Here is a 15595-nt window from a genome sequence, read left to right as displayed (position 1 = left end):
CGTTTTGGATCATTTTGATTTCATCATTTCGACCTATTTGGCTCATTTGTTGCTGTATTTGAGTCTTTATTATAAACCTCAGTCATGAGTACTTTACAGTCTGGGGCCATGTTCCCAGTTGCCTAGCAACGCTGTTCTCCTACTGCGACACATAAAGCACGAGAGACCCCACTGAAATGAAAAGATTTATACGTTTAAATGCTTATAATATCCACTTTTTACACTTAAGTCTGAATTTACTTCACGTACATGTTGTTTAATATTGAACATTTTGAATAATGTCCAAGAATTCTAGTAAATCCGAGTATAAATATAATCGAAGCTACAATAAAAGGCGCTGGGTGAGTGGGCGGGGCTTCAAGAGCACGTGTTAGATGCTTCCCCGCCCCATATCTCCTTCGTAGCTGTAGTAGTAGGCTGTACCACGTGACTAGTTTTTTTTTTTTTTTTTTTTTTTTTTAAACTCGGAGCTCCGCGGGAGCGCGCGTTTATTCCCGAGCCGCAGTCGCGGAGTGCGTGTGTGCGGGAGCGCGCCGGGGATTTTCTCTCCTTTCTCCTGGAGGAACATTGCGTCAGTTTTAAACGGAGTTTCAACACACACACACACACAATGTAGAGTGTGTTGGAGAAGGAAAGAGCTGATGTGATGGATCAGACGAATTCGTCGGGAATGATGGAAAACCTGTTAGGAACATAACACACACTTTGGACAGCTTGGAGTGTGAGCAGGACATCATCCTCACAGGACACATGGTAAAGCAATCCTCTGTTATCTGTTATTTATCCCTTTATTGATGTGTATTTGTTCACGCTTTAATGAATCACTATAGTAACAATTATTTCCGGTTATTGATTGAACTTCAAAAGTAACACCTTCCTTCTGTGATGAGCTTCATCTCCTGCAGGATCCTGCAGCATTGTACTAAAAACCCTTTAGAAGTACTTAAATGTTCTGACAGGTTCGAGGTGTTAAGGAGAAAACAGTGTAATTAACACAAACTTAGAACAAAGGGGTTCTTTAAGGGTTCTCTGGACCATAAACATGTTTTCGTTCCTGAAAAGGGGTTCTGCTTGCATTCTGTAGAGTTTTACATAAAACCTAGAGGGACTGGGAGTGGTGCAGATTTGGATTTATAGGTTATTATTACAAAAAAGAAAAGGTTCCTCACTGGGTTCTTCGCTTTGTAATAAAGCATTTCTGGTTCTTATAGGAGCCAATTCTGATTATAAAACATATGTGGTCTATTTATCCATAAAATCACACTAACACAGAACCCTAGCTGCATAAAAAAATGCTTTTTGAGGTGCTTATAATATTTAATAAAGAATAATAACACACAGACCTTTTATGAAGTGTCTTAAGCACTCTGACTGGCAGGTTTGAGCAGCCCTATTTAGACAGGATTCTTTTCGGCACACATCTTTGTTTTTATTTCCTTTTGTGGTATGTTTGTTTTCGAAAGGCAGTGCAGAAAGAGAAGGTGATCATCATCATCATCATCATCATCATCATCATCGCTCCATACTCAGAGCTGACTCGTTTATCTCCAGCGCAGCCTCTCAGTGGAACGAATGCCATTAAACCCCCATCTCTCTCTCTCTCTCTCTCTCTCTCTCTCTCTCTTTCTTTTCTCTTCGTCTCCCTGCCCCCCAGTGTCGCTTTATTTCCTCTCACACTCACTGGCTCCATTGTGGCCCCCTTTGGAAAGGTTAATTTGTGTCGTCTACCCCAGGGCAAGCGTTTCGCATTGCAGATGTTCTCCACCGAAGCAAGAGCGAAAGCTTTGAGAAGCTAACGAGGGTCGTGGATTTTGAACACCGCCGGAGCTGACGAGGTTCTCTGCAAAATGTGCGTTCCCTGACATCCGTGATATCTTTACATACATATTAAACACTTCCATGATCCTTTAAATGGTTCAGTGAACTGTATTAGCAAGACGGTCTGGATTAAACCCCTGATTGGATCAAGGAAGAAATTCTCTGTAAACAAAATGGTTCTTTACGGTTCATTTAAAGGTTAAAGGTTTCAAACAAACCTTGGAAAAGATATAAACTCTTTCAGGTGTAGAACACCCAGAGAAATACAGTACCATACATTCTGTACATACTGTATTTTATATATATACATATATATATATATATATATAATATATTATATAGCAGAACATGGAGAAGATTCGAGAGGAACCGTAAAAGGAACTGAGAAACAGTTACATTAGGAAGAGAGCATGTGTGAGGTGTGAGACTGTTGGTCTATTCAGATAGGATTAGTTTTCACACTGTGAAGTGTACACACGTGTCATGTCTCTCAATTTCCGCAGTGTTTGGTTTTGGTGAGCAGAAGTAAGAAAAGAGAAGCTGGAGTGCTTCCTGGAGTGTCTTTATACTGAGGAAAAAGTCCTAGTCAGGAACATCCACATGTCCAATCAATACTGTACTTCACCTGCAGTTCTGAATGGAGCTATGATCTTATGTGTGTGGTTTGTCAAAAATGACTGAAATTATGGATTTGGACTAAAATACCAGAGAAAATCCTACACAGGGAACCTGGAGTCTATACTGAGGGATTCTGGGCACAAGGCAGGGGACACACTGGACAGTAGGGGGCAACTCATCAGACCAATCAGCAATGCATGTCTTTGGACTGGGGGAGGAACCTGGAGTACCTGAAGGAAACCCCCAAAGAACAGGGTGAAGACAGGAATCAAACCCTGAGGTGTGAAGCAAAACTTCTAACTGCTTAGTCACTGAGGCAGATGCTGTTTTAGGCTCTTACATTGTTTTTCTGCTAAAGAGACCACAGGAAGGAAGAATACAGAGAGAGAGAGAGAAAGAGAGAGAGAGAGAGACACACACAGAGAAAGAGGGACAGGGATGGGGGGGCAGAGAGAAAGAGCGAGAGAGAGAGAGAAAGAGAGAGAGGAAGAGAGATAGATAGAGAGAGAGAGAGAGAGGGACAGAGAGGGGGGGCAGAGAGAGATAAAGAGAGAGAGAGGAACAGAGAGAAAGGGGGACAGAGATTGAGAAGGGGGCAGGGAGAGAGAGAGAGAGTGGATTTTGAGTAATTGAGTAAAATGACAGGACAGCAGGTCAGTTGTTAAGTCTGGACAGCTCTAATGACCCACATTACAGCACTTCCACTTTAACAAGCACAGTGTGATGATTCTGAATCCTGAAGGAGAATGTGTTTCAGCATGGTGACTGTAGTGAAGGAACACGTGGTAAATTCTGATCATCAGGCCATGAGCATCGTGAGCTAACTGAATCGGAGAAAAGCTCCTTCTTATCTCAGTTTCAGCCCGAGCGCTATCTCCAGACCTCACACACAAGCTGCAGGCTGTGTATCCCTGAGCTGTTAGTGTGCTGTGTAATCATCTCACACACACACACACACACACACACTCCTCTACAGCCTCGTAAACACCACTGTGTGAGAGTTTCCACAGAAGAGTTGGAGGAATAAAAGAAGAGTCGTAAAGGCTTCACATGTTTGACTCGGGTTACTGTAGGAAGAAAGAAGAATCAAGCTCCGCCCACTTTACATAATTTATACCTCATCTTAAACAGTATACACTTGTATATTTTAGTAGTGCAGTACTGCCGATCACAGCTTTTTATTAATGCACTCGTTTTTATGGCAACAGATCATTCGTCAGGACATGTATTCATCATCAACACAAAACACAAACTTTACAAGCTCTGATATTATTATAAGTTGAAGAGAGAGATAAAGTGAGGCTGCTGAGGGAGTGTGTGTTTATAGCTGCTGTAACGTAAGTGACAACTGGATCTAACCGGTTTGTGCCAATTATGTAAAAGCAAAAACAATAAAGAATCACTTCAGTGTCTCATCGTGTAGCACTAAATGATTAGGTTTAAACGGCCACACACACACACACACACACACACACACAGAAAGACTTCAGAGGTGTCTGTATTTAATAGACACTTGATAGGAAAGAAGGGAGGATGTGCAAGAATGATAAACAACTTTATACTACACTGTGATGAAACCACAGCAGTTGGTTTCCTGCGTGTGTGTGTGTGTGTGTGTGTGTGTGTGTGTGTGTGTGTGGGGTACAGCATTAAAAAAACACATTGAATTTCCAATTGCTTTTGTTCAACAGTGTAGAACAGTATTGTCATGTCTGAGGAAATATGTTATTGTGTTCAACCAACAGGAACTCAGGATCACGGATAAAGTGAGACTGGCAGATTGGACTGGAATATAGAGACCAGAACACCACATCTGGAGGAAATGTGAGTCATGAGCTGTGTATTAGCATGTGTGTATGCATATTTATATTCTAACAATCATTCTAATCAAAAATAACCTCCCAGAAAGTCTGTTCAGTCAAATGATTCACTGATTCATTTCATTGTCCGTCTCTCTGTGGAAGACAACAAACATACTGTGTGTAAAATAACCGTTAATCATTGCTAATTGTGTTATTTATAATGTGCGTGTATGTTCATATTTAGAGGAATCGTTTTTACACACGATTATAGTTCTGATCAAAAAGGAATCATTAACCTATTCGACTCAACTGATTCACTGCACAAGAGAGAAGCTGATCTTTCACTTAGAACAGTAAGGTTCTCTGATTTAAAACTGACTCGCTGAAAGTAAATTAATCTCAGTCTCAACATGCTACAGGAAGGAGGAAGGAGGCTCAGTCATGAGCAAAAGATCCACTGATTCAAACACTGACTCACTAGTGAACGAGGATTGACTCACAAATAAGAAAGTACAGAATCTGTCATGAGAAAAAGATTCATTCAGTCCCCGAAGGAGAGAGGAGTGAATCTCATTCAAGATTCATATGATTCAGTGGAGAGGAGAGGAAAGAATCTTAGACATGGCAAATTGATTCACTGATTCAAACACTAGTTCATTGAAAGGGAGAGAGAGAATCTTGGCAATGGTGGAATTGAATTACTTGCTGACTCAAAAATTGGCTCTCTGAATGAAATAGGTGCAAATCTCAGTCAGGTCTGAATGATTCACTCCTTTCCCACACCGACTGTGTAACAGGATCTCTGTTATAAGCAAATGATTCACTGATTCATGACCTGCTGAATCTAAGTTATGACTGAAAGAATCAGAAATCTGCTGAAGCAGAGAGGAACGAGCCTTTGTTATGACTGATTCCAATTCTAAATTCTGCTGAGTCTGATTGAAGTGATTCACTGAGTCACCGAAGGAGTGTGGAGAAAGTCTTGGTTATAATCTAATGATTCATTGATTCATTCACTTGAATTCAGCCACTGAAAGAGAGTGGAAAGAAGCATGGTCATAACTAAAAGAGTCAACAATTCATTCACTGAAGAAGAGAGGTATGAATCTCGGTCAGAATTTAAATGATTCGCTGATTTAAACACACACAAAATGGAACAAATAGAAGAGAATCATACATGGGTCCGAATGATTCACTGATTCAAACACTCATCTAATGAACATATGAGAATCTTGGTCATGACTGAACTGAATGATTCATTGACTCAATAATTGACTTTCTGAAGGAGCGAAACGATTCACTGATTCAGTGTAGCACAGAATGATTCACTGATTCAGTGTAGCACAGAACGATTCACTGATTCAGTGTAGCACAGAACGATTCACTGATTCAGTGTAGCACAGTACGATTCACTGATTCAAACCCTAAGCTACTGAATGAGAAAAGGAGCAAATGTTATAAATTTCTCAGAGGAAATTTTTTCGGACCACATTCTGTTTGTGTTACTTTGATTTACGATGTTTATGGTGAGGTTTTAGGGTAAACACATGCTTCTAAAGTAAGATACATACAGCCTTGCCAGGTTGGGACGCCCATGTGAGTTATTTTTAAATGGCATTTGGCCGGAAAGAAAAGGCCCTGAGGTCTGTAGGTATAATTAAGGACTTACAGTGGGGTTGGGTTATGGTGGACTGGGTGAGGGTTTCAGCAGCACTCAGAGTTAAATTGAAATCCTGGTTAAGTTTCTACATTTAGTTATGGAATATTTATAATATTCTGTAATGACAGAAAGCAGGTCCTGTCTTATTTAAAGCTACTACAGAATATGGACGTAATGGATTTGAATAGACTAAATACTTAGCTACATTGGAGCTAGAGCTGGATATCTGATAGCTAGTTTTTAGTTTTGTGCTAGCATTAGCATTAGTTTCATTGTTTGCACCATCTCTATCATGCTGTTAAATATATGTTTTGTGATTTCTCAGTTATTATTATCTTATTAATTCTGAGAGAGAATAAAAAACAGAGGCTGGTGAGGAAATGACTGCTTGTAGCTGCTATTATGTAAAGAGAAACATGAGCTAACTAGCTAGCTGAGGTCAAACACAGAATCTGAAACAAAAAAAATCCAAACATAGCACTGTCCTCAATAATCTGTTGGGTGTGACAGGTGTTTACACAAAGTATAGACCACAAGACACAATAATAATTGAGTTTACACACACTCCATCCTTAACCTCGTGTTCCGTCTCCTGGAGGATCAGTGACCATCGTCATGTTCTGTGTTGCTAAAGTTATTCACGCGTCACTTGTTGGTCCTAAGCCATTAAACTGCAAACTGTTCTTTCAGAAAAATCGTCCAGATTCACTTTTCTAGCATCTTCTGCATGTATGATGTTGAGATTTCATCGTTTTCATCCAATTCATACAGTGTAAATTGTTATTATTTAGTCAATATGTTATGGAGCTAATTCAGGAAAGGACTTCTAATGCAATGTAAACTTATGAGCTGAACTGGAACTTGTTTCAGGTAACCGCTGACACGTGACTTTAATAAATAATGAAATGTAACCGCTGTGGTTATGACCACAACAGAACTCTTCAGGATGTGCCATTATAGGAAAACAATCACCTTCCTATTACACTCACATGACATCTACAGGAAGTGATGTCAAGACGCTTGCCGGCGCCCAGGAGTCTCGCTGTCCAAAAAAACACCGCCTCAAATCATTCCAAAGATCTGCACACGATAAGCTCTTTAAACTGCAGGACCAGGAAATTTTCCTCACGCCGTCGTCACGGTGTATTTTTGCTCCAGGCTCTGAGGAACAAGGCTTGGACGAGGAGCTCGGACTGTTTGACCCAGGTGCTGTTTGGCAGGAGCTGGATATTTGGTCAGTGATTCCTGGACATTCAGGACAGGAAGAAAAGTCAAAGCCTCCCTGTGTAACGTTCTCATCTCAGTGTGAGAGCACACAAACCTGCGGCGGAAATTTCCACAGGAACTTCTCAAACAGAGAGCACACACACACACACACACACACACACACTAAATGCTGCCATGAAATGAGCTAAATCCCCTATTCAGAGCAATGAGCTTTATTCTGTAAGGAGCTGCACACCAGATATTTGTTTAACCTAAGTACATAAAATAATAATAAAATGAATGATCTTTATGTAGCACATTTCATACTTTAGCATGTAGCTCAGTGTTGTGTTTCCTGCAGCGTAGCTTCCGCAGTATGATTAGTGTTGTCGCCCTGTCAAAAGGTTAAGCTCCGCCCCCAGTCTTATGTCTTTTAGCATGGTCCGGTATTTGTCTTCGTCCGTCACACCGTCAGCCCTGCAGATGGAAAGCTTCTACACGACATCATGCTACCACCACCATGCTTCCATAAAGTTCCATAAAGTTCAGTTTCCTTCTCATCAGCTCAGAGAACCTTTCAGTGTCTCCAACGTTCCTTGAAGATGTTTCCGCTGTTTGGGATTTCACACTGACTCTGTAACCAGACCCCAAACTCCGATCTGTTGTGCCCAAAGCTGTTGACCCCTCAATCAGACCCCGTTACCGTGGAGATGCTGACGTCGCGGTCGTGTGGGAAGCGAAATGCTCCACCCCTTCTCGGGGGATCTGTACTTCATCTCACCCATGACCCTTGACCTTCATCTAAACTGTGTTTGACAAAACCAGTCTTGTTCCTGATTTGTTTGAAACGTTGACATGACGAATTCCTTCTGCTGCTGAGACGTGGAGAGTTTAAAGACCGAACGTGTCGAGGATATTTCACATCTTTATCCTGATCAGTTACAAAATATTGAGGTTAATTGAGTAAAAATAAAATATAATACTTATAAATAATAAATAAATAATTACATTTAAAAGTAAAATATAATACTTTTAGATACTGTGTGTGAGAGAGAGAGAGAGAGAGAGAGAGAGAGAGAGAGAGAGAGGGAGACAGAGAGAGAGAGAGAGAGAGACATGGACAGACAGAGAGAGAGAGACACAGACAGAGAGAGTGAGAGACACAGACAGACAGAGAGAGAGAGAGAGAGACAGACAGAGAGAAAGAGAGAGAGAGAAAGAGGGAGACAGAGAGAGAGAGACAGACAAACAGAGAGAGAGAGAGAGACACAGACAGAGAGAGTGAGAGACAGACAGACAGAGAGAGTGAGAGACAGACAGACAGAGAGAGACAGAGAGAGAGAGTGAGAGAGACAGAGAGAGAGAGAGACAGTAAGTGAAGTTCTTGAGCTGAATCTGTATGAGTTTATACACTGTGCTGCTGCGATGTGATTAGAAGCTGATTAGAGAACATTATTAGGTGTTCCTTATAAAGTGGACAGTGTGTGGGTTAAGAATGCTGAAAACATCACAGATGCCTGGTATAGATTACACTTTGTGGAACTGCTTGGCTGGTTGTGTGTGTGTGTGTGTGTGTGTGTGTGTGTGGTTTCTCCTCAGTTGCTGGTGCCTGCCAGTGTTTTTTTTTTTTTTTTTTTTTTTTGACGGATCAAACGCATCACTTCCTGTGTAATGCACTGAGGTTTAACAGTTCGGTTGAATCTGTTAATGGCGGAGTCTGAGAATCTCCAGCGTTTAAAGTGAACTCAGTGTCAAGGATGAAGAGATCGATCAGAAGATTTATTTACTATAACAGCACCTCTGACAGTTATGTACCGGTACGTGGTATTGTGTGTGTGTGTGTGTGTGTGTTTGTGTGAGAGAGAGAGAGAGAGAGAGACACAGTCAAACTTTCAGGCAAGATCTTACTAGTTCATATACACACACACACACACACACATACTCACACTAAAGACAAGTCATTAAACAGGATGAAAGCAGCTGTCTGTCATCGCAACAGGAAAAACAGGTGGCTAGTGTCTGTCTCACTCCTCACTTCAAGTTGACGCGTGTTTAGTTTCCGCTAGGCCAACCCTTTACCCACCCCCTGCAGACACACACACACACACACACACACACAATAACAGTGATTCTGGACTAACCTACAAAGTGAAAGCTAATTCTAAAAAACTGTAATATGTGTGTGTGTGTGTGTGTACCAGAAATAAGCAGGGTGTGTGTGAGACAGCTGAGAGGACCACTGCAATCTGAACGTAATCAGACACAATAATGAAGATTAAATACACCATCTCCTTGGTCTTCATCGTGGCTGTGGTCATCATCGAGAAGGAGAACAACATCATCTCCAAGTAAGCTTGAAGCTTGAATTCTGAAGCATGTATGAGAAGATTTCCAGGGATTAATGTTTAGACTGGACTTGTTCAGAATTGTATGTATTGTTCAGGATGAAGAGATCGTGTGTGTTAAACAGATATGAAGTCAGAGAGGTTTCATTAGGTGTCTCATTGAGACTAAAGCTCTGGAATTATACTGGACTCCAGGTCTGATTCTCATGGAGATGAGCGAGCGGTCAGATATGCAGCTCACGGAACAAACAAAGACCGAAGTGATTAAGGTTAACTTTAGCATGACGCTGACAAGCTGTTTAATGTTCCAGCGTTCATTCCTCCATGCTTACTAAGAGTCTGGTCAGGGATGCGGTCATGGCTTTAGTTACTCTCCTCCTTTCAGAACCTAAATTCATTAGAGAACATCACAGGCAGGTAGTTAATCAACAATGACCGCTAAGGTAGCGGGATTTAAGACGAACTGTCCCAAGCAGCAGGACGTCAAGCTGTAATTCCTGTGTAAAGGAGCCATAGGGAGCAGTTCAGGAAAAGTTATAAAATTAGGAATTAAACTGCTACTCATGCTTAAAGTGATAGAAATGTTTTAGCTAGCGACGTTTTATTGTCTGAATCAAATCCGTTTCACTAGCCTACGGGAAAACTAAGTGTGAAAACAAGTAGTAAAAAAAAAGTCTTTTTAATATATTTGTAAGGAACGTTGCAAACTAGTGTGTGACTAATCTGCTGATCTAGCTATAGGTACGTATGTTTTATTCTTTTGCTAACAAATTGTAGAATTTCTGTGCAGAATGGGTTTCATTTTTCACACTGGATATAAACAGATTTATTTATATGCTGTTTACAGGAGAATTTACACAACACTCCAAAACCAGTCAAATAAGACTAGCCATTCAGTGAGAGCAAAAGTAATGGCCCCCCTATAAACAGAAGAAGAGTTAGTGTGGGTCTGTATTAGCTGCAGTGGCTGATCTGCATTACTGGAAGGTCTGGTGCTTGTTGCTCTTTCACTGTGAACATGCTTGGTCATGTACCGCTGATTGAGATTTATCGACATACACACATTAGTACCAAAAAATATTTGGATTTCTACTGCCAAAACATTTGATAAACAAGGTCCAGTAAAGATCTTTATCAGGAAACTGGAATTTTTTTTAACTCTGTAAACTTTGCCAGAGGTTTCTGATGATAGATTTAGTGACTCTTGTTTTTATTTTGTTTTCTAAGGGTCTCAGATAAGTTCTCTCTGAAGCAGACGCCTCAGACCCCACTCCAGACCAGCGGATCTTCTTGGGCGTCTCTCCGGCAGAACGGCTCCAGTGTCCCAGTCCTGTCCGAGCTGGACTTCTCATCCTACTTGGAACTAAAATGGAGCTTAGAGAACATCTCTGAGCCCAGCAAAGGCGGGAAACACATACTCCTTCTGGCCACGACCCGTACAGGCTCCTCGTTTGTGGGCGAGTTTTTTAACCAGCACGGCTCAAACATGTTCTACCTGTTCGAGCCTCTTTGGCACGTGGAGCGCATGCTAACTCTGGAGGGTGGTGGGACCAACGGTACGGCTTTGACTCAGGCTTATCGCGACATTCTCCGCCAGCTTTTCTTGTGCGACTTCACCATGCTGGAGACCTTCATCGAGCCACCGCCAAAGGATCATGTAACGACAGGACTGTTTCGCCGTGAGTCCAGCCAGTCGCTGTGCACTGATCCCGTCTGCACGCCGTTTGTGAAGAAGGGGTATGAGCCGTACCATTGCCGTAACCGGCGTTGCGGACCACTAAACCTTACACTTGCTTCCCAGTCCTGCTTGGAAAAGGAGCATCATGCCATCAAGTCAGTACGAGTACGGCAACTAGAGACACTACGCTCATTAGCAGAAGACCCACGACTGGATTTAAAGGTTATTCAGCTGGTCCGGGATCCTCGAGCCATGTTAGCGTCCCGCATGGTGGCCTTCGCAAACAAATACGAGCACTGGAAGAGGTGGACCATGAACGGAGACATCCCCCAGGATGACAACGAAGTGAGGAAGCTCAAAGGGAACTGTGAGAACATCCGCATGTCCGCCGAAGTGGGTCTCAGACAGCCTCCGTGGCTGCGTGGACGATACATGCTGGTGCGTTACGAGGACATCGCCATGTTTCCTATGCTTAAAGCGGCCGAGATGTATCGTTTTACCGGAATCCCCTTCACCGTCCAGGTAAAGGAGTGGATCTTGAGGAACACGCAAGCATCCGATAAGGCTAGCGGAGTGTACTCCACCCAGAAAAACTCATCCCAGCAGGTGGAGAAGTGGAGGTTCAGTATGCCGTTTAAACTCGTACAGATGGTTCAGAAAATTTGCGCACCCACCATGAATTTGTTTGGGTACACGTTTGCAGAAAGTGAAGAGATGCTAATGGACAAGTCCATCAGTTTGGTCGAAGAAAGGACTTTTTTATGACCAAAAGAACTTTTTTTTTTAGCAATTTTATTTATTATGGGGATTCGTCCAAAAACAAGGACACAAGCTGAACAGATCAAAAACACAGCAACATATCGTATCACAAACCTCTCAAACATCATGAAGGCATTAGGAGAGACATTTTACATTTTTCTGTCATGTAGCATAGGGCATTGTTTTTTATAAATGACGTATTTATGAATTCTGCTTTTCAGCTAGTTCAGGTTTCAACTCCAAAAATCAACCAAAAATGCTAACTCTGAAATTGGCGTAGATGTTAGCTAATGGCCATGATCTAGAGCGGTGTAAAAAAAAATCATCCTTGGTTTAAACTTTGGTTACCAGTTTCTTATATTACCCACAATCCTGTTATGCTAGCTGTCGAACATTTTCAGTTGTTGGAATGCTAACACAAACATTACATTAATGTAAGCAGGAACGTCATCTGGCTCAGTAAATAGCTAGGGTAACAAGTCTGACAGAATTAATTCTGTCGAGACGAGACGAGTGGAGCATTAAACAGGTTCACAAATTAGCTAGCATCTACATATTTTCTAGCTAATCAACTTGTTCACAAACTAAATGGTTGAGCTCGTTTTTCCAACATGTTCTTTTTGCAACCTTTTTGCAACCTCCAAACATTTTGAATCAGTAGCTGAATGTTCCTGTACAAGCTAGGTCAAAGGACACAGTTGTTTCATGCTCAAGGTTGGCAGGTTAAAAAGAAACCGTGTTTATTTTTCTACTTTCAGCTTGCTAAGTGTCTGTATTTGGAGGGAATTAGCATTTGGCGTATTTGTAATGTGTGTGTGTGTGTGTGTGTGTGTTTATACTGTGTGTCTTGGGGACATTCCTTCTGCAGCTGGTTTGCAGAAATGTGTGAATTCAACGCCAGAGGTTTTGGCACCAGAACACAAGACTTTCTGTCAACACTTATAATTGATGTTAATGTGTGAAAATGTTAGCGTCCAAACTTGGCTGTGCTTTCCAATTGCATTTAAATCATGCGCCTTGTCGCCTTCATCACTCCGAAGTGTGTAATAATTCAGCCACAGCACTTGCAGAGTAAAAGATTAGCATGTCAGATTCACAAGATATCTGATCTGTAAACAAGCTAGCTTACTCACTATCACAACAAAGCAGTCTGTGCAACTAGCTAAGTGCTCTGTGTACTAACAAGATGTCATGCTAACTAACTGGCACAATTTTAGCTTTCAGTTATGGACAGAGAACTGAAGTAATACATCATGCTAATTAGGTGATCCACTTATTAGCTACGATACTCTGGCTGTATGTTTTCTAAGTGCCTGATTTGCCAGCTATTTTATTGCTATACATCTAGTTCACTAACTAGGGTGCTAAATTTTATTACATGCTAGCAGGTTAACTAGTTAGCAGAACATAAGCTGTCAATTCCAGATCAGTCAATATCTGAATCAGTATAAAATGCTAATTAGATTCCCGTGACTACAAGGGCTTAAATGACATATATATATATATATATATATATATATATATATATATATATATATATATATATATATATATATATATATATAATATAGCTATCCTGCTAATCATATGGTTTACCAGATAGCAAGGCTTGCTAACAAGCTGGTGTGCTCTCTAGTATAAGTTTTGAAAACAGGTTCACTAAATTACGAGCATACTCTGGCAACAGGTTCTTAAAATAGCTGATTTGATAGCCGTGTTGGTTATCATCTGGTTCCCAAACTAGCTATGGTTTTAGCTGGTTTGCTAACATGCTAACTAGCTAGCTAGCACATTTTAGGCTGAACAACAGCTGTAAATTACAGTTAGAAGAGTAGTGTAATGAGCAACATTCCCTAATTAGCTAGCATACTTAAAGTTCTTAAGCAGCTGGTATGCTAACTATTATGCTAAATATCTGAGCAGGTTGCTAACAAGCTAGATTGCCAACTAAAACAATAAATCCCAACATATCTAACGTCCACATAGAGCTGTTTGGGAAATAATTGGTTAATGTGCAAAATAACTTTTCTTAGGCACATGGTATGTTAATCAGCTAGCTTGCTACCTAGCTAGCGCAATAAAATAATTTTGACTTCCCATCAGCTGTCAATTTGAATTTTATAATGCTAATTAGCTGGATCACCAGATAATTAATTAATTAATTTTAATTTGCCCCATATAAATTACAGCACAGTGAAATTCTTTTCTTCGCATATCCCAGCCTTGGAGGTTGGGGTCAGAGCGCAGGGTCAGCCATGATACAGCGCCCCTGGAGCAGAGAGGGTTAAGGGCCTTGCTCAAGGGCCCTGATCTTCCGGTCAACGACCCAGAGCCTTAACCACTTGAGCCACCACCGTTAGCTAGCATAAAAAGTATTGGAGCTGTTAGCAAACGCTCTGCCTTATTAATTAGCTAATTCTTTGGCTTACTAGCAAGCTAGCTTACTTACTAAATATCAAATTTACAGATGGAGGAGCTAGAGTATTGAAACATGCTAATTACCTGGTAGCTCCTTTGCTAACCAGCATCAGAGTCAACATTGGTGTGTTATAACAGTATTGGAGCACAGCCTTGATGGTTTTATTTAATGATAGAGAAATTAAAACTTGCTGTTTCACAGACGTCTTATTAAAACGCTGATCTTGCATCAAAATGGTGCCTTTCTGTTTTATAAATTGTTTTTGAAATTTATTTATTTTGCAGTTTTGGTAAATATATAAAGCAAAACACTAAAATCTGGTCTTCTGTGTCCTTCTCTTCTTATAACTGCCAACCTAACCTGACTGAATTTTTTGTCACATTAATATTGTTCATAATTTCCACACTGCTAAGGCTAACTAGCTCATAAATCTAAGCTAGAATGCTCAAACTACAGAATTACATCCATGTTAGCCTCCAGACCTGTGTTAGGACTGAATATCACAAACACGAATGAAACCATGCTAGCATTAGCAGTGAGGAAATTTAGAGAGGATTTTTACATCACAATCATATACTGCATATTGATTGTCTCAGTCAAGACATGCTCAGTCTATTACATGCCCACCTGTCTCACTCTAAAACATGCCCACCTGTCTCACTCTAAAACATGCCCACCTGTCTCACTCTAAAACATGCCCACCTGTCTCACTCTAAAACATGCCCACCTGTCTCACTCTAAAACATGCCCACCTGTCTCACTCTAAAACATGCCCACCTGTCTCACTCTAAAACATGCCCACCTGTCTCACTCTAAAACATGCCCACCTGTCTCACTCTTATACATGCCCTCCTGTCTCACTCTAAAACATGCCCACCTGTCTCACTCTAAAACATGCCCACCTGTCTCACTCTTATACATGCCCACCTGTCTCACTCTAAAACATGCCCACCTGTCTCACTCTAAAACATGCCCACCTGCCTCACTCTTATACATACCCACCTGTCTCACTCTAAAACATGCCCACCTGTCTCACTCTAAAACATGCCCACCTGTCTCACTCTAAAACATGCCCACCTGTCTCACTCTTATACATGCCCACCTGTCTCACTCTAAAACATGCCCACCTGTCTCACTCTTATACATGCCCACCTGTCTCACTCTTATACATGCCCTCCTGTCTCACTCTAAAACATGTCCACCTGTCTCACTCTAAAACGTGCCCACCTGTCTCACTCTAAAACGTGCCCACCTGTCTCACTCTAAAACATGCCCACCTGTCTCACTCTT

At 41.3% G+C, this 15595-nt stretch overlaps 1 protein-coding gene across 7 annotated transcripts; it reads left to right on the top strand.

The window, feature by feature from the left end:
• The first annotated feature begins 498 nt into the window (after window positions 1-498).
• Window positions 499-13398, top strand: chst3b (carbohydrate (chondroitin 6) sulfotransferase 3b). Of its 7 annotated transcripts, none has more exons than XM_058407000.1 (6): window positions 499-753; window positions 1734-1849; window positions 2543-2716; window positions 4182-4260; window positions 9306-9452; window positions 10677-13398. In XM_058407000.1, exons 5-6 carry the CDS (start codon window positions 9373-9375, stop codon window positions 11890-11892), a joined length of 1296 nt encoding a protein of 431 aa, XP_058262983.1. In that variant the 5' UTR covers window positions 499-753; window positions 1734-1849; window positions 2543-2716; window positions 4182-4260; window positions 9306-9372; the 3' UTR covers window positions 11893-13398. The 7 variants fall into 7 exon arrangements, with proteins under 7 accessions (XP_058262983.1, XP_058262984.1, XP_058262987.1 ...); XM_058407001.1 differs by having other exon boundaries at window positions 1655-1849; XM_058407004.1 differs by lacking the exon at window positions 1734-1849.
• The last annotated feature ends 2197 nt before the right edge of the window (window positions 13399-15595 follow it).

The sequence above is a fragment of the Hemibagrus wyckioides genome, linkage group LG13 (genome assembly GCF_019097595.1).
Source record: "Hemibagrus wyckioides isolate EC202008001 linkage group LG13, SWU_Hwy_1.0, whole genome shotgun sequence".
In the NCBI taxonomy this organism is placed as follows: Eukaryota; Metazoa; Chordata; class Actinopteri; order Siluriformes; family Bagridae; genus Hemibagrus; species Hemibagrus wyckioides.
The sequence above is the reverse complement of the archived record's forward strand: the minus strand, read 5'-3'. Positions and strand labels throughout refer to the sequence as shown.